Below are 17,517 nucleotides of genomic sequence, written 5' to 3'. Positions count from 1 at the left end.
TCATGTCATCCTAGTATTTGCAATAGTCAAGTAGTCCAGTACAACCGGCTGCACTTTAATATGCAGAATTAATTTGTGCGTTTGTTGAACAGAAACTCTACACTTTACTGATAAGCCACAGAAATGTAGGATAACTAGAGTTCATAAAAAGTTGAAACAAGATCCACGCGTCTGTTCACGTTGACCTGCTCCATCTCTCACATTAGCTCTTTCCCTCTCTTCTGCAAGTCTTCATCTGAGTTTTCCTTATCAGTTACCGTTTTCTATGCAGATAACAAAGGCTTAGTTTTATTTGCCTATATTGCAGGGGAATAAGATGATGTCATTCAACACAGACAGGATGACATTGCTATTAACCATTCAAAAACTGAATTTGTAATATTAAATCATTTTAATGTCATGTTAATTCAAAAACATAATTTATATTATTAAAACACACACAGGCCCTTTTTTAACGAATACATGTTTAAATAACACTGCAGTGCCCTTGTACTTAATGTGCAGACCTTTTTAGACAGTTTTTTAATGATTACTACTATACTTAAACTCTGGTAATTTCTAATGAAGGATAAAATAGGCTCTAATTGTTAAATAAATAACTCTTCCTCAGTTTCTTCCGAGGTAATGTAAAAGATTATGCATCATTAACCTAGAACTTCCCTTTTAAGACCACACTTACTTTCTCATTTTAGTATGTGCTTCAGGAAAGTAGTTCTGCCTGACTTTGTCTGCAGAGCCTCAGGCTACATTCAAACATAGCTTAGATCAGCTCATTCATAGCAGACACTAAACCTGGAACAGCAGCCATGATACAATGGTACTGTAAAGTTTTATCTGGACTCTTTATTCTGTTTTCATTGAGAGCATCTGGCAGCTACGGGGTGAATTCACATCACTGACAGCTGCTCCTTCCCAGTGTTATTGCATGCACTAAAACTCAGATGAATGTAGCACATCAAACCAACAGCATATTTGGAAAACACGTTTTATTTGTACTTTCTTTTATTTGGATTTCACAGACTGGGATGATTGGAACTCAGATCAGTTCAGTTTATCAAAATACTTCAGCTTTCCTGAAGGGTCGGGAATGATCTGCAGGACAGAAATAGTTACGTGAGTACAGAATGAGTAGAATTATTAAAAACACCTGATTAAAAAAATATAATATTCTACATAAAGCAGGCCAACATAGATTAGGGTTAATAATATAGTCCTGTAGTATACCTATCATTGTTTACCTTCTCACTTCATAATAAAAAGTATAATCTTAATTAAGATACAGGTTTACTTTTCATTCAAAATGCATTGAGGACATCTGAAAAACAGGCTTAGAGAGCTTTTTTGCTTTACATCTACTACAACCATTTACAACAACAATGATAAGAACACTCACTGTGTCGCTGCCTGGCTTCCATCCTGCTGGGCACACTGTACAACAACAACAAAAACAAGTCAGTACAGAAATCAGCTATTCAGTTATAGATACTGCAGCATTACTCCACTATAAAGCTATATAAGAATATGAACAGATCTCTACAGGTACTTTAAATATGTGTCAAGTCAAGTCAAGCTTTATTTATAAAGCACATTTAAAACAACCTCAGTTGACCAAAGTGCTGTACAGTTATTGAAATACAATATAATCATACACAAATATAAAAATATATAAAAACAATAAAAGAATAGTAAGAGCTCAATTTAGGAAATAAAAATAGTAAGAAAGTAAAAAGCCAAGGATTCTTGCTTAGCTGGGGCTGAATGCCAAGGAGAAAAGATGGGTTTTCAGTAGTGTTTTAAAGTACTCAACAGACTGTGCAGCTAACATGGAAAGGTAGGCTAGTGTGCACAATATGTCATGCTCTTTCTTGTACCTTCTCCGTGTTTGTCTGTGTACTGGAAAGCCTGCACCAGCCGCAGAGTCTCATCCACAGATCGTCCTACTGGAAGATCATTCATGGTAATCTGCCTCAGGATGCCTTTGCCATCAATGATGAAAAGTCCTCTATGAGAGAAAGTTGATTATTATTATTGACTGTTAGCCTATACAAGGAAGTGACTTATTATAGAAGCTTCTCATGCCATTTGAGTTTGAAGAAGATGCATTTTTCAAACCAGACTACCAAACCAGTTCCTCTAACATTTTGCTCACTCCTAAAGCTCCTCAGAGTGACAGCAGTGTTCTTTTACAGAACATGGGTGTCTAAGTTGTTCTCCTATAAACCTTTGACAATAGCCATAAAAGTAGAAATAGAGTTGCACCTAAGTGTGTGACCCTGGTCCTCCAGATAGACTCCATAGTCTTTGGAAATCTGGTGCGTGAGGTCAGACAGCAGAGGGATTTTCATTGGTCCAAGGCCACCTTGCTTCCTGGGTGTATTTATCCTGTGATTGACAAGAAATAAGATGAAAGAAGAAAGTAAAGTAGAGCTCTTAAGCGCTAAATGATTCAACCAAAAGTGAACTAAAGGGTGTAAAACAAGTCAACGGCTGTTTTCGAAATGGCCTGCTACATACTACCTAGTAATGTATTAGGCAGTAGGTACTGCCTACTACATACTGTGTTTGAATTTAGTCTGTAGTATGACTGTTCTGTTCAATCTGTGTTGCAGTACGCATCCACTTATGATTTAAAAAGTTAGGAAGTGGTTTATATGGAATTTAATAATTTTCACAACACCTAAAAACTGAGTTGCCCCCGTCAAAAAAGAAGATAAAAGAAAAAGCAGAACGAGCGCTGTGCATTGTGGGAAACAGTACCTGAGAAAGACTGGTCAGATGCATACTGTGAAATTTTCCTGAATCCGTAGACATCCAGGGAGTTTTGGCATACAGAAGATTTGGCTCTTTTTCACATTACTACTTACTGCATACTGAATTGTGGCCAAATCATTACGTACTGCTGGTATAGTAGGCGGTTTCGAAAACAGCCAACAACCCTGATTTAGAATGCATACAACATCATCTGAACTCTAATTTAACACTTCCCTCATAACCCAATTTTGTGGAGACAGTAATCTTACCAGGCGAGGTGGGTGAACTGGGAGTCCACAGAGCAGGCGACCACCTCTGTATTGATGGCTTTAAACTCATGCACTCTGTCGCTGAATGCAATGATCTCAGTGGGGCAGACAAATGTACTGAAAACAACAGATTAAACGGATTTAATATGAAGACACCCTGCAACACTTATCAAATGATGATGTGCCGTGCGTCTCTGATGTTACTCACAAGTCGAGGGGGTAGAAGAAAAAGACCAGGTATTTGCCTTTGTAGTCTGACAGCTTTGCTTCCTTGAATTCCCCATTGATGACGGCTGTTCCTTCCCATTGAGGTGCGGGCTTTGAAACTGAAGAGGAACGAGGAAAGAGAAACACATTATCTGATTATTGGAGGATTCTTTTACATAGACGGCATGTGTTTTGTTGCTAAAAATGGCTCGCAAGTCACAAGTGTATATCAGCAAAAATATGCAAACCTGTTAAGTGAGGCACGTTTTTTACACTCTGAATATTTATTTATGTGAGCAGAGACCACAAGACGGCTTTATGTACATCAGCCATAACATTTTGACTACCTGCCTGATATTGCGTAGCTCTGACCTAATGAGACCTGAACTTTACTAGACCTCTGAAACAAACTCACATTTATTCATTTTTCCTGCTTCCAACACATCTACTTAGAGGACAAAATGTGCGCATGCTGCCTAACATATCCCACCTACTGACAGGCGCCACTGTAAAGAGATAATGATATTCACCTCATCTGTCAGTGGTCATAATGTAAAGGCTGAGTGATGTATACCAACTGACCTCTGAACAGAATTCACCAACATACTCCTTAGTTCTTATTTTATCTCAATGTCAATATTTTCATTCATTACAATGTCCATATTCACACTTTGTTTCTGCATTATCATACCTCCTATTGCTGAGTATTTGGTTTTGTGATTTCACATCCACTGTTGAATAACTGTGACTTTTTAAATATTTACTTTTTCTGACAAACTTTTTCTTACAAAATGAGTACATTTGCTGTTGTATTTTTTATATCTATGGATCTATACATAATCTATAAAGATGGTAACAAAGGATTTAACTGTACAGTGTGTGACTCAGGCTATTATAAAAGTTATTGTTAAAGTTTTTATTGCTGATGCAGTTTTGCTACTCCTTAAACATTGCTTCCTTTTTCTTAAGTCTTTTCAAGTTGTATCCATTACTTTAGCAACATCACACTCAATCTCACACTGTGTTGTACTCAATAACTGCATGGCTGTGATTCAGTGCAGACCTGTCCCAAAGATAAGAATGAGTGTAACTCACTCCCCACTTATATCCAAAACTGCTCTGATCCTTCAAGATTCAAGTCTCTATTAAAAACTCACCTTTTAAAGTCAGCTTTTTATTTGTGATTGTACTGTTGTTTTGTTTTGTTTGATTTGGATTGACTTGTGTTCCTCGCTTGTATTGATTTTAAAAGTTGTATAGTGTCTTTGAGTCTTTTAAAAGCGCTATATAAATAAAATGTATTATTATTATACGTATAATGGCATGACCTGAAGTGTAATACTGCTTTTATTCAACAGCTCTACAAGCAACATATAGAACTGAAAAGTACAATTAACAATCCATGACTCTTTTGTTTATTTAATACTTTCCCCTCCGTCAAAGTATTTAGTTCTGCAAGTTGATTGCACCTGCTCTGTTGCCAAGCAACTCAAAATCTTCAGCACTCTTGCCATGAACATGTTTCAGTAAACCAGCTGCTTTGTAAAATGTGCATGTGTTTGAGTTATGCATATTTATCAGTACATTTCCATTTATAATTCAGCCAGCAAGTTAAGTTTCTTTGCTGTAAAGCAGAGTTATACATGTAGTTGAGTCCCAGCGTTGTTGTAAGCATCATCAGCACTGATGGAACGTCTTTTGTCCATCAGTATTACTTGGTCGTAGATAAATGTTGTAAGATTTTGATCATGGTTTAAAATTGTGAGCTGCTTTTAGTTGATCTAAGTTTCCTGTCTCCCTGGCTTATTCATATATAACTCAGTCTTCAAGGATTTGCTTTATGTGTTAGTGTGAGCACTTTGCAACACAGGTTTTAAAAGTGCAAATTAAGCACAAGTGAACCTAAAATCACAAGGGGCAACAATGTGATTCAGGTTCAGCCCATGTCTGCAGGAGAACTATTAACCCTTATATAAAGCAGGGGTGTCAAACATAAAACCGGCCCACCAGAGGTTCCAATCCGGCCCGCGGATGACTTCCCAAAATGAAAAAATTACAGAGAGGACATTAACTGCAATTTTTCAAAAAACGTAACTGCAAACATAGTGCTGATGGAATGCACCTGAACAACGCAGGTGACAGGGAAACTTGTGTGCTTGGTGTGTTCGCAGCAGGTTTCAGTGCTTCAAGAATATAATATTTGGAAAAATACTACAGCTGTTTTTGTAAAAATATAGTTCATTAAATGTGAACATTTACAGAATGTACTGGTACTTTTTTGCACCAAAACAAAGGGAAAAAATTGAGTTATCCTTCTTTATAGGTTATTATGTTATGATTTTACTTGTCCGGCACACTTGAGATCAAATTAGGCTGTATGTGGCCCCTGAACTGAAATGAGTTTGACACCCCTGATATAAAGAAACACTGCAAACTGTGCAGCATGGCAATGTCTCAAAACAAATGAGGACACAAACAGAAGAACCTGAATTAGCACACAGATGAGAAATTAAAGCCATATAATACTATATCTTTAACACTTACACATGTTAGGATACATGTATTAATAACCAGTTATTCCTGTTATTTTGTCCAACCCTCTGTTGCGTTAATATGACCTGGTGCATACCCTGTCATGTGTTAAAGGGGCGGAGGGATATCAGTAATGGATCTGACTTAGTGACGTGTCCTACAAACATCATCTGATGTAAAGTTGATTGACCTTTTTAGATTCAGATCTATCTTTGAAGAAATTATAAATGAACACAAGCTGCAGACACACTTTGTTTCTATTGTCCCGGGATCACCATGCATGCAAACTCTCCAGCAGCTGTTTAAGAGGAGAGAACCTCATCGTTGCGCACTTTCACAACATGCACATTCTGCTACCTCGATACTTTAGTGTGAAGCCATGTGAAACACACTCACTCTTGGCTTTGCTGAGGTGAAGGGAATGATCAGACACAGGCACACGGAAAGCCTCTCCAGGATAGACGTGTCCTCCCGCGTAGTTGTGACACTGGGAGTTTTTCCCATTAGCGCCTTCCTCTGCTGATGAGACTGCGCTGGTGAGGAAGAGGAGGACAGCGGTACACAGCGCGCAGAGAAGCTCCTTCTTCATGATTGTGTGGCTCAGAAACTCCATGAAACTATAGTGAGGGGAGGACGACGCCACAGACTGGCAACGCGTTTCAGGCTGTTGGCAGGATTTTGAAGAGTCTTCTTCCTTCCCCTCCTCTTCTTCGTCATGTAGGTTTTGCAGCAGCTGGCGTCCTGTTGCATTACTGCCATCTTCTGGAGTTAATTAGCTCACTCCTTTATCACATACTGCATCTCTTACCCGCATCTCCTATGGCTTCTTACTGTCTCTCTTCTTTCATCAGATCCATGACATCAAATATAAGCTCTGCCAAAACATGTTGTTGTAGACAGCAGGGGCGTCATAGTCGGGGGGAAAGTGTGACTGACTACCAAGGGACCAAGTGGGGAGGGGGGGCCTTAAAGGTGACATATTACACTCTTTTTCATCAAAATATATTGGTCTAAGAGGTCCCCAAAACATGTATTTAAAGTTTATTGCTCAAAAAAACACTTTGAAATCAGATTTTGGCATGCCTGAAAAACCCTCTTTTTCAGCCCTGCTCAGAACAGTCTGTTTTCTCTCTGACCATGCCCCCTCAGGAAGTGGACGTGCCCTCGGCTGTCCAGCACGTTGATCTAATGTTTACATGTTGGCTGAATATACACGGCTGCTCACAGACCCGCGTTACTTCAACCCTCTAAATTTGATCCAGAATCTGATCCTGACGGAGAGGTGCCTGCAGCAGGACCTTTCTGAAGGATTGGTCACAGATTTAGTGTTTCTTGTTGTTTTATTTGTCAGTATGTCGACGTGTGTCTTGGTACACAGCTACGAACATTTAGCTATGTGGCTATGCTAACTAGCGCTAGCACTTTTCCATGAAAACTAAAAATCATCCACTAGATCTTCAAACCTGCAGACGTGGGGAGTAAAACCGACCTTTGTGTTTATTAAGACAGCCTACAACTAGCATGCCTCCCTCCTAAGCTCCTTGTTAGCACACGTGTGCAGGTAATGAAAAACGAAGGAGGGGTTGAGTTGTATTTTATACAGTCTATGGGCTGAACAAGCTCCGAGCTCTGGCTTCCGTTAAAGACTGGATGTCGTTGTGACGTATGAAAAACACTGAAAACTGAAACGGCTCGTTTCACACACATTTACAGAAAGGTGGAGGAATCAGAACAGGGGCAGAATGGATTTTTTTCATTTTCGGGGGGTTTGTAGACATGCCAGGGACATATTTCAGGTAGAGAAATATTAAAAAGTCAATTTTGCATGATATGTCACCTTTAATGGGCCTGAAATAAAATGTGTTTTCTGCTACGCCTTTCTTTTGTTTTGTTATAACTGCAATAAATTAACTAAAATTTTCTGAATAAATAAACAAACATTCAGAATTCCATGGCTCCGATGCTCATCTCATACCTAAAGTGGGGAATTGTCATATTTTCATAGCATCAAGTGTGGTTGAATCTGAGTGAAAGTAAACTGTAGGTTTTTAGAGTTTTATTTGACTTCATGAGGTTAGATCATAACAAATAATGCCCCCTTGTTGTTCTTCAACAAGTCACTTGGCTTCAAATAATCTTGTTTAAAGAGATTGACAGTCCTCCTGATACAAGTCAACATACTGTTATGTAAAAAGTTATAAAGATGAGGAATGGTCTGTCGTTACACGTTACAAGTTTAAAACTCCTGTGTGGACTTATTGTCCGAATTGGAAACACACTAAATTTAATATTGATGCCTCTTTATGACCTACTAAAGTAAACGAGAGCATCAGCGACAAGACCAATTATTTCTTTATAGTTATTTGCAAAGTGTAAACTCGCTAGTGGGGGGTAGATATAGGCCTATAGTTGATTAACTTGATGTCAGAGGAACAACCTGTTTATACATTGTGTGGTGGGAGATACATTTTGGTGGTAAAATGAAGCAGGGTGAGTTTTTTTGTGTGAGAAAACATGACTTACTCTTGTACAGGACAATATCATCAAGGTAAAAGGCACTACTTTTTCCATAGGAGGCACTAAAATCAACACAAAAAGGATCTGAAGCAGTTTCTAATAAATACCAACCCTGTCCATGTATATATTATGTGCCACAAAATGAATATGATCATTATTTAAGAACTTCTTGGTCACTCTTGCATCTAGCTGTTATTCACTGTATACACTGTTTAAAGTAACACCACTGTGATTCAGACTCTGACACTTTTTCAATTATTGACTGAGAAGTCATAGCATGGGTACTTTAGAGATTATTAGGATTTTAAACCCAGTATCATAATTAGTTAAAATTAAGACTGTTGTCATCTTGATTTTGTATTTTGCCTGTTTTTGTCATTGTTGTCACTATTATATTTTCAATTAATTTTTTTTTTCCTTCAATTTTTTCATTATGTAATTTTTGTAGATTTGAATGTCATGTTTGGATGTTTGGGTCCCAGGAAGAGGGCTTAATGGCTAATGGGGGATCCAAACATATGAGTATATTGTTATGTTTAACATACAATTAAAGCAGCAGTGTTATAGTATTATGCTTAGAATGATGTGACTTAAGTCCAACACAGTGTGCCAGGGTCTGCTTGATTTTCAAGACTTTTTCTGCTAATATTTCCAACATATTACATGTTGTATCATGCCTCCACCAATGAGCTTAAATCATATACTTTAAAGTGTATTCTTGTCAATGTGATCCAACATACTCTACTAAAATCCATCATTAAGATAAGACCAGAGGCTGTGTGCAAGGATATGTGTCTGAATACAATTAAAAGCTAGATACAAGTCTGCAATAAGCAGCTGTGCATGGTTCTCATTTCCCCCAAAAATGTACATGTGGAGTTGTTGTGTCATCCTTCATTATCCACACAGTCCTGTAGACATGCTGTACGTGGTCCTGCATGTCACGCTCTGCTCATTACATTTTAGATTTGACAATTTGTACTAAAGCTTTTATAACAAAGAAAGGGACTGAAAGTAGTAATCAATCATTCAATCGGGAGACTTCCCCTTTTCTGATACCACAATCATGTTATACTCAGTATTAAAGGTTTTTTTAAAACCAACACAAAAAGCTTTTCTCAAAAAAGACACATAAGATATGTTGACACATTTATTTACACATCAACATATACACAATATGAATCACATTTTAATGTTCCAAAGGCTCCAGGACAGAAGGTTTTTGGTGGGAGTGGGAGTCGAGATGGACTTTTCCTTAGAGCACTCCAGTTTTTCAATGTCCAGTTACTCATCCCTTTCATCATTTACAGTCCTGAGGCTGTAATGATTTTTTATTTCCTCACCTGGTAAACCACAAAGCAACATGTCAAAACGCTGTATATCTATAATAAGATCAAATACACCGGGAGGAGCTCATGAATGAAATCAGTCAGGATGTTCATTAAAAAAACGTACCAGTATATATATCCAGCTTAACAAGAGGTATTATCCTTCTTTGTCGAGCTCCTCTTTTTATAGTCGGACAGTTTGTCGGAGGGCTTGGGACCAAAGGTGGGAGAACGGGTGCCTCTTTGGCAAAGATAGGGAGTCCAGGATGAAGAAAAGACTCTATCTTAGAGCACACTGGTTTTTCTTTAACCTTTGTCTCATACGCAGGCTGGAGGCTGCAGTCATTTTCATTGGTCTCATCTGGTAAACCACAAAATAAGGTGTTTAAACACTGTGTTAACTTTTATAATGATGAACTAAAGACAGCCCATGAATAATAGTTATTTAATCATTCAAGGTACATTCAGAAGAACTTACCTCTTCCTCTGACAGGAGGGTGAAGAGGAGGCAGGATCTTCCTTATTCGGGCTGTTGTTCTAGTCATGGGAAGTTTCCTAGGCTTCGGGGGCAAAGGCACGTACCCAGGAATTCTTTCATATAGAACTGGGAGTCGAGATGGACGGATGGGCTTTTGCTCAGAGTTCTCAAGTTTTTCAATGTCCAGTTGCTGGGCTCTTTTATCATTCACAGTCCTGAGGCTGTTATGACTCTCCATTTCCTTACCTGGTAAACCACAAAATAAGGTGTTTAAACATTGTGCTAACTTTTATAATGATGAAATAAAAAAGGGCCCATGAATAAACTGAAGACAGCCTTTGAATAAAAGCTTGTTTTACAGTTATTCAGGATGGATTGGAAGAACTCACCTGCTCTTGTGGCAGATTTTACAATAGGTGGTAACCTCCATGGCCTAGCTCCTGTTTTCTTTGATTGACCTTCTGTTGGAGGCTTTGGCATCAAAGGTGGTTTTACATTGATCCGCTTAGCGAGTATTGGGAGTCTACTCTGACACCGTCGCTTGATAGGTTTCAGTCTTTCCATAATGTCCTCAAGCGACTGCTCCGTATGAGGATCACAGTACGATTCATGGAAAGAGTCTGTTAAGATAAACGATAAAATAGGAATAACTTTAAGTTTATAGTTCTTTTGGAAAAACTGTTTGTGCTGTATGACTCCAACAGACACTTTCAAAACATAGATGAAATGGTAAAAGTTGAATAACTTACCATCTTGATGAAGTAAAAAGTAAAGGAGAGGGTTTTGATTTATGTCAATGTCCTCAACATTAAAGTCAGAGCCATCTGAAGGAGGGGTCCAACACCTTCCCAAAAAATAGCCACTGCTTCTTTTTGGGGAAAGCGATGGAATTGGTTTGAGCTGGTTGCCATCCTGCTTGGTACGACCCAGACTCTTCAGGTCAGCTCTTTGAGCTCTCAGAATCCCCGGGACCTGGGAGATACGGGGGAAGCTCAAAGTCTGCTGAGGAAATGAAGAAGCACACATCAGCTGTGTCACTTTCAAATAATTACAAATTAATTTAAATGGTTGAAAATACTTTGCCATAAAGTCTGATGTTGTCAGAGAAAAGAAAGATCCTTATGAGTTTATTAAAAAAACACAGATTTCAGCAGAAGGAGGTAGAGTTGGATACTTACATCAGAACCATTGCAGGTTTTCTGCGTAGGTTTCACATATGAGTGGTACATATTTGAAGTATCTCGAGTGATAGTCTCTTTCCAAAAAACAGTTGTTCGCAAGTGAAATAAGTGAGTGCTTTCTCTTCTGTGACCAGAGTGAAAATGAGAAGTTTGGGTTTGTCAGTTAGTAAGAAAGCATTTTAGATTCCAACGTTACTGTGACGTCACAGGGGCGCCACAGTGACATCACAGTGGTGTCCCAGTGGAGCTGTGAGTGTCCCATAATCTTCTCAATGTGTGCTTAGAAATATGCAAATGAATGCAATGTTATAATTACATGTTTGTTTACTATATTATATCCCATATTAGAAAGTGGTTCAACCTGGACTACAGGAGTCATCCTAATTCAGTCTCACCTGTTCATACTCAGCTCTACATATATTTCTCTCTCTCTTTATTCTACATGCAAACTTTCATTTGAAAGAAGCTTTATGTTTAACTTAACTAACTGACACAATATTTCACATAACATACCCACAACACAACCCTTGGTGTTGAGGACATGCCTGCTACATTTCAATCTGATGGTTCTGGGTTTAAATCCCACAATCAGTTTCCTCACACTGTGGTTGAACTGTTCTTTTGAAGTACTACAACAAAATAGTGGATTAAAAAGACCCACAAAAGAAAGCTCATCAAGCAGCCCCATGGTGTTGGGGATGGATAGATTGATAGATGGATAGATGGATAGATGGATAGATGGATAGATGGATAGATCAATAAAAAAATATTGAGATAGTTGCTAACTCTCTTGGTACAGTCCTACATACATTAATTCACAAACAAGAAAATTCTGCTGCAAATTTAACAGCATTGATTGTTCTTTATAATCCAAAACCTACACATATATGTTGTTTATGTATAAAAAAAAAGTCCACAAACAGAGTGACTTATAGTCTTTTATTACAATGACGCACACATAAAACATAAAATGTTTCGTGGAGCGTTTCCCTGCTTCATCTGCCGACCTCAATGTAACAGTTTACTACAACATCAGCTTACATTCTAGCCTTTTTCAGCTGTATCCAGACAGGTATTGATATTTTAAAATTCAGACTGTCTTCCTTTGTCATCACACACTTCTCACATCTGTGAAAAAAAAAACCTAGAAGCATTTTTATAAATACTATAGATACCAATACAAACACAGTGAGGAGGATGACAGCTTGCTTCTTGTACTACATTCTGATAGGTAGTTTTGTTATTCGTCAATCTGAGGTGATCAAAAAAAAGAAAACAATCTGAGATTTAAAATGTCCAAATATATTTCTGAACGTTTCAAGAACCACTGCTGATGTTTTTTTTTTATAACACAGTTCAAGTGGAACATAAAGCTATGATGCTCACTCTGCTGCACCAACAACACTTAATCAAACTTCTCCCTCTGCTTTGAAAATGTGTGTGAAATATGAAGCTTTGCAGATGAATGCATCGTCTAAAAGTCATAATGTTTTAATGCACAGCTGTTTCAGGCAACTGATGGGTTAGTTTGTGTTCATTTTGAGTGTTTAAGGATGATTAATCTTCCTGACTAAGATGTTTATTCTCAGTTTATGCTTCAAACATGAAATGAAAAACTAAAACAAGGCACCAGAGCACCTGAGTATCTGTAAAATAACTATGTGAATGCAAACACTCTGAACACATTTTTAATAACACCTGACCTTTAGATGCACAGAATCACCTGCTCAGCTCGGAGTGTGACACAAACATAAAGCGACACATTCATTCTCTAAAAACAACTTGAGATCTGCCAGGCACGTGTTTGGTTTGGCAAGATAAAGTCAAACATTTCAGACTCTTCCCTTGGTGTTCTTTCCCCTCTCTTACATACAGAATGAGAAAAAGATATGGAGACAAACTGAGAGTCTATTACCCTGCATCCCTTTATAATGTCTTTGTATCAAGGGGTTCAATAAAGAAGATAGAAATGAGTTAAATCAAAGTAAATGGTTTAACATGTACACTTGAATATAAAGAGTACAAACCTTTTCTTTTTTTACTTACAGTGACGGATTGATATGCCTCAAACCTGACCAGAGAAAACCATCAAACAAAACTCATAATATTGAGTCGGGGCCAAATTAACAAAATGTCCCTAATATAAAACATGAGAAGTGCTCAATGTTATTCAAATATATCCCTTATAAATAAACTCAAGTATTGGTATACATGCAGTATTAATCATATGTGCATGAACTTCATAGATGAGATAAATAACACAACTTAAGAGGTGTTGATTTTTAGCAATAGATCTTTAATGTAGGGAGTTTGCCAATAGTTAGATATTATTAATTAAAATAAATAAGAAATTTAATTTTACAACACTATTGCAGCTTGATGGCGAACCAATCCAAGAGTTTTTTTTGACACACAAACCATCAGAAAATTATCTAACTTACTACCAAGTCTGCCTTATATACACTTCCCTCAGTGAGTGTTGTGTTTGTTGTAATATCAAATGAAAACATGATAAAACTCAAGGCTGTAGGGTTTGGTTTTTTTTTCAAACAGTCCAGAGTGGCAGTAAATAATCACTGTATACACTGTATAAAGTAGCACCACTGTGATTCAGACTCTGCCACTTTTTCAATTATTGACTGAGAAGTCATAGCATGGGTACTTTAGAGATTATTAGGATTTAAACCCAGTATCACAATGAGTTCAAATTAAAACTGTTGTCTTCTTGATTTTGTATTTTGCCTGTTTTTGTCATTGTTGTCAATATTATATTTTCAATTAATGTTTTTTTTTTCCTTCAATTTTTTCATTATGTAATTTTTGTAGATTTGAATGTCATGTTTGGATGTGTGGATCCCAGGAAGAGGGCTTATTGGCTAATGGGGGATCCAAAAATATGAGTATATTGTTATGTTTAACATACAATTGATTGCAGCAGTGTTATAGTATTATGCTTAGAATGATGTGACTTCTAAGTCCAACACAGTGTGCCAGGGTCTGCTTGATTTTCAAGACTTTTTCTGCTAATATTTCCAACATATTACATGTTGTATCATGCCTCCACCAATGAGCTTAAATCATATACTTTAAAGTGTATTCTTGTCAATGTGAGCCAACATACTCTACTAAAATCCATCATTAAGATAAGACCAGAGGCTGTGTGCAAGGATATGTGTCTGAATACAATTAAAAGCTAGATACAAGTCTGCAATAAGCAGCTGTGCATGGTTCTCATTTCCCCCAAAAATGTACATGTGGAGTTGTTGTGTCATCCTTCATTATCCACACAGTCCTGTAGACATGCTGTACGTGGTCCTGCATGTCACGCTCTGCTCATTACATTTTAGATTTGACAATTTGTCCTAAAGCTTTTATAACAAAGAAGGGGACTGAAGGTAGTAATCAATCATTCAATCGGGAGACTTCCCCTTTTCTGATACCACAATCATGTTATACTCAGTATTAAAGGTTTTTTTAAAACCAACACAAAAAGCTTTTCTCAAAAAAGACACATAAGATATGTTGACACATTTATTTACACATCAACATATACACAATATGAATCACATTTTAATGTTCCAAAGGCTCCAGGACAGAAGGTTTTTGGTGGGAGTGGGAGTCGAGATGGACTTTTCCTTAGAGCACTCCAGTTTTTCAATGTCCAGTTACTCATCCCTTTCATCATTTACAGTCCTGAGGCTGTAATGATTTTTTATTTCCTCACCTGGTAAACCACAAAGCAACATGTCAAAACGCTGTATATCTATAATAAGATCAAATACACTGGGAGGAGCTCATGAATGAAATCAGTCAGGATGTTCATTAAAAAAACGTACCAGTATATATCCAGCTTAACAAGAGGTATTATCTTTCTTTGTCGAGCTCTTCTTTTTATAGTCGGACAGTTTGTCGGAGGGCTTGGGACCAAAGGTGGCAGCACGGGTGCCTCTTTGGCAAAGATAGGGAGTCCAGGATGAAGAAAAGACTCTGTCTTAGAGCACACTGGTTTTTCTTTAACCTTTGTCTCATACGCAGGCTGGAGGCTGCAGTCATTTTCATTGGTCTCATCTGGTAAACCACAAAATAAGGTGTTTAAACACTGTGTTAACTTTTATAATGATGAACTAAAGACAGCCCATGAATAATAGTTATTTAATTATTCAAGGTACATTCAGAAGAACTTACCTCTTCCTCTGACAGGAGGGTGAAGAGGAGGCAGGATCTTCCTTATTCGGGCTGTTGTTCTAGTCATGGGAAGTTTTCTAGGCTTCGGGGGCAAAGGCACGTACCCAGGAATTCTTTCATATAGAATTGGGAGTCGAGATGGACGGATGGGCTTTTGCTCAGAGTTCTCAAGTTTTTCAATGTCCAGTTGCTGGGCTCTTTTATCATTCACAGTCCTGAGGCTGTTATGACTCTCCATTTCCTTACCTGGTAAACCACAAAATAAGGTGTTTAAACATTGTGCTAACTTTTATAATGATGAAATAAAAAGGGCCCATGAATAAACTGAAGACAGCCTTTGAATAAAAGCTTGTTTTACAGTTATTCAGGATGGATTGGAAGAACTCACCTGCTCTTGTGGCAGATTTTACAATAGGTGGTAACCTCCATGGCCTAGCTCCTGTTTTCTTTGATTGACCTTCTGTTGGAGGCTTTGGCATCAAAGGTGGTTTTACATTGATCCGCTTAGCGAGTATTGGGAGTCTACTCTGACACCGTCGCTTGATAGGTTTCAGTCTTTCCATAATGTCCTCAAGCGACTGCTCCGTATGAGGATCACAGTACGATTCATGGAAAGAGTCTGTTAAGATAAACGATAAAATAGGAATAACTTTAAGTTTATAGTTCTTTTGGAAAAACTGTTTGTGCTGTATGACTCCAACAGACACTTTCAAAACATAGATGAAATGGTAAAAGTTGAATAACTTACCATCTTGATGAAGTAAAAAGTAAAGGAGAGGGTTTTGATTTATGTCAATGTCCTCAACATTAAAGTCAGAGCCATCTGAAGGAGGGGTCCAACACCTTCCCAAAAAATAGCCACTGCTTCTTTTTGGGGAAAGCGATGGAATTGGTTTGAGCTGGTTGCCATCCTGCTTGGTACGACCCAGACTCTTCAGGTCAGCTCTTTGAGCTCTCAGAATCCCCGGGACCTGGGAGATACGGGGGAAGCTCAAAGTCTGCTGAGGAAATGAAGAAGCACACATCAGCTGTGTCACTTTCAAATAATTACAAATTAATTTAAATGGTTGAAAATACTTTGCCATAAAGTCTGATGTTGTCAGAGAAAAGAAAGATCCTTATGAGTTTATTAAAAAAACACAGATTTCAGCAGAAGGAGGTAGAGTTGGATACTTACATCAGAACCATTGCAGGTTTTCTGCGTAGGTTTCACATATGAGTGGTACATATTTGAAGTATCTCGAGTGATAGTCTCTTTCCAAAAAACAGTTGTTCGCAAGTGAAATAAGTGAGTGCTTTCTCTTCTGACCAGAGTGAAAATGAGAAGTTTGGGTTTGTCAGTTAGTAAGAAAGCATTTTAGATTCCAACGTTACTGTGACGTCACAGGGGCGCCACAGTGACATCACAGTGGTGTCCCAGTGGAGCTGTGAGTGTCCCATAATCTTCTCAATGTGTGCTTAGAAATATACAAATGAATGCAATGTTATAATTACATGTTTGTTTACTATATTATATCCCATATTAGAAAGTGGTTCAACCTGGACTACAGGAGTCATCCTAATTCAGTCTCACCTGTTCATACTCAGCTCTACATATATTTCTCTCTCTCTTTATTCTACATGCAAACTTTCATTTGAAAGAAGCTTTATGTTTAACTTAACTAACTAACACAATATTTCACATAACATACCCACAACACAACCCTTGGTGTTGAGGACATGCCTGCTACATTTCAATCTGATGGTTCTGGGTTTAAATCCCACAATCAGTTTCCTCACACTACGGTTGAACTGCTCTTTTGAAGTACTACAACAAAATAGTGGATTAAAAAGACCCACAAAAGAAAGCTCATCAAGCAGCCCCATGGTGTTGGGGATGGATAGATGGATAGATGGATAGATGGATAGATGGATAGATCAATAAAAAAATATTGAGATAGTTGCTAACTCTCTTGGTACAGTCCTACATACATTAATTCACAAACAAGAAAATTCTGCTGCAAATTTAACAGCATTGATTGTTCTTTATAATCCAAAACCTACACATATATGTTGTTTATGTATAAAAA

The 17,517-nt window shown here is 37.8% G+C and overlaps 3 protein-coding genes across 5 annotated transcripts; all 3 read right to left on the bottom strand.

The window, feature by feature from the left end:
* Window positions 1-969: 969 nt before the first annotated feature.
* Window positions 970-6,489, bottom strand: prdx4 (peroxiredoxin 4). The gene is made up of 7 exons (XM_034683412.1): window positions 6,156-6,489; window positions 3,229-3,346; window positions 3,021-3,137; window positions 2,260-2,382; window positions 1,872-2,002; window positions 1,394-1,428; window positions 970-1,092 (listed from the first exon to the last, which is right to left on the bottom strand). Exons 1-7 carry the CDS (start codon window positions 6,370-6,372, stop codon window positions 1,042-1,044), a joined length of 792 nt encoding a protein of 263 aa, XP_034539303.1. The 5' UTR covers window positions 6,373-6,489; the 3' UTR covers window positions 970-1,041.
* A 2,924-nt stretch (window positions 6,490-9,413) lies between these two features.
* LOC117812554 lies at window positions 9,414-11,457 on the bottom strand. 2 transcript variants are annotated; one of them, XM_034683408.1, is made up of 6 exons: window positions 11,261-11,457; window positions 10,832-11,084; window positions 10,472-10,702; window positions 10,083-10,328; window positions 9,732-9,965; window positions 9,414-9,619 (listed from the first exon to the last, which is right to left on the bottom strand). In XM_034683408.1, exons 1-6 carry the CDS (start codon window positions 11,309-11,311, stop codon window positions 9,561-9,563), a joined length of 1,074 nt encoding a protein of 357 aa, XP_034539299.1. In that variant the 5' UTR covers window positions 11,312-11,457; the 3' UTR covers window positions 9,414-9,560. The 2 variants fall into 2 exon arrangements, with proteins under 2 accessions (XP_034539299.1, XP_034539300.1); XM_034683409.1 differs by having other exon boundaries at window positions 10,832-11,081; window positions 11,261-11,456.
* A 3,324-nt stretch (window positions 11,458-14,781) lies between these two features.
* On the bottom strand, window positions 14,782-16,789 carry LOC117812556. Of its 2 annotated transcripts, none has more exons than XM_034683410.1 (6): window positions 16,626-16,789; window positions 16,197-16,449; window positions 15,837-16,067; window positions 15,449-15,694; window positions 15,100-15,331; window positions 14,782-14,987 (listed from the first exon to the last, which is right to left on the bottom strand). In XM_034683410.1, the coding sequence occupies exons 1-6, from the start codon at window positions 16,674-16,676 to the stop codon at window positions 14,984-14,986; spliced, it is 1,017 nt and encodes a 338-aa protein (XP_034539301.1). In that variant the 5' UTR covers window positions 16,677-16,789; the 3' UTR covers window positions 14,782-14,983. The 2 variants fall into 2 exon arrangements, with proteins under 2 accessions (XP_034539301.1, XP_034539302.1); XM_034683411.1 differs by having other exon boundaries at window positions 16,197-16,446.
* Window positions 16,790-17,517: the final 728 nt, after the last annotated feature.

The sequence above is a fragment of the Notolabrus celidotus genome, chromosome 5 (genome assembly GCF_009762535.1).
Source record: "Notolabrus celidotus isolate fNotCel1 chromosome 5, fNotCel1.pri, whole genome shotgun sequence".
Taxonomy (NCBI): Eukaryota; Metazoa; Chordata; class Actinopteri; order Labriformes; family Labridae; genus Notolabrus; species Notolabrus celidotus.
Note: the sequence above shows the minus strand (reverse complement) of the source record. Positions and strands in the feature narration are given on the sequence as shown.

Excerpts from the sequence above, each read along its gene's own strand:
- LOC117812556 (XM_034683410.1), bottom strand. The coding sequence starts at position 16,676 with ATGTACCACTCATATGTGAAACCTACGCAGAAAACCTGCAATGGTTCT. Across the intron at positions 15,695-15,836 it reads AAAATCTGCCACAAGAGCAG|GTAAGGAAATGGAGAGTCAT; the intron begins GTGAGTTCTTCC and ends GTGGTTTACCAG. Across the intron at positions 15,332-15,448 it reads CCCTCCTGTCAGAGGAAGAG|ATGAGACCAATGAAAATGAC; the intron begins GTAAGTTCTTCT and ends GTGGTTTACCAG.
- prdx4 (XM_034683412.1), bottom strand. The coding sequence starts at position 6,372 with ATGGAGTTTCTGAGCCACACAATCATGAAGAAGGAGCTTCTCTGCGCG. Across the intron at positions 3,138-3,228 it reads TTCTTCTACCCCCTCGACTT|TACATTTGTCTGCCCCACTG; the intron begins GTGAGTAACATC and ends TGTTGTTTTCAG. Across the intron at positions 1,093-1,393 it reads GGAAGCCAGGCAGCGACACA|ATCATTCCCGACCCTTCAGG; the intron begins GTGAGTGTTCTT and ends TCTGTCCTGCAG.
- LOC117812554 (XM_034683408.1), bottom strand. The coding sequence starts at position 11,311 with ATGTACCACTCATATGTGAAACCTACGCAGAAAACCTGCAATGGTTCT. Across the intron at positions 10,703-10,831 it reads CTTTTTACTTCATCAAGATG|ACTCTTTCCATGAATCGTAC; the intron begins GTAAGTTATTCA and ends TTATCTTAACAG. Across the intron at positions 9,620-9,731 it reads TAAGCTGGATATATATACTG|GTGAGGAAATAAAAAATCAT; the intron begins GTACGTTTTTTT and ends GTGGTTTACCAG.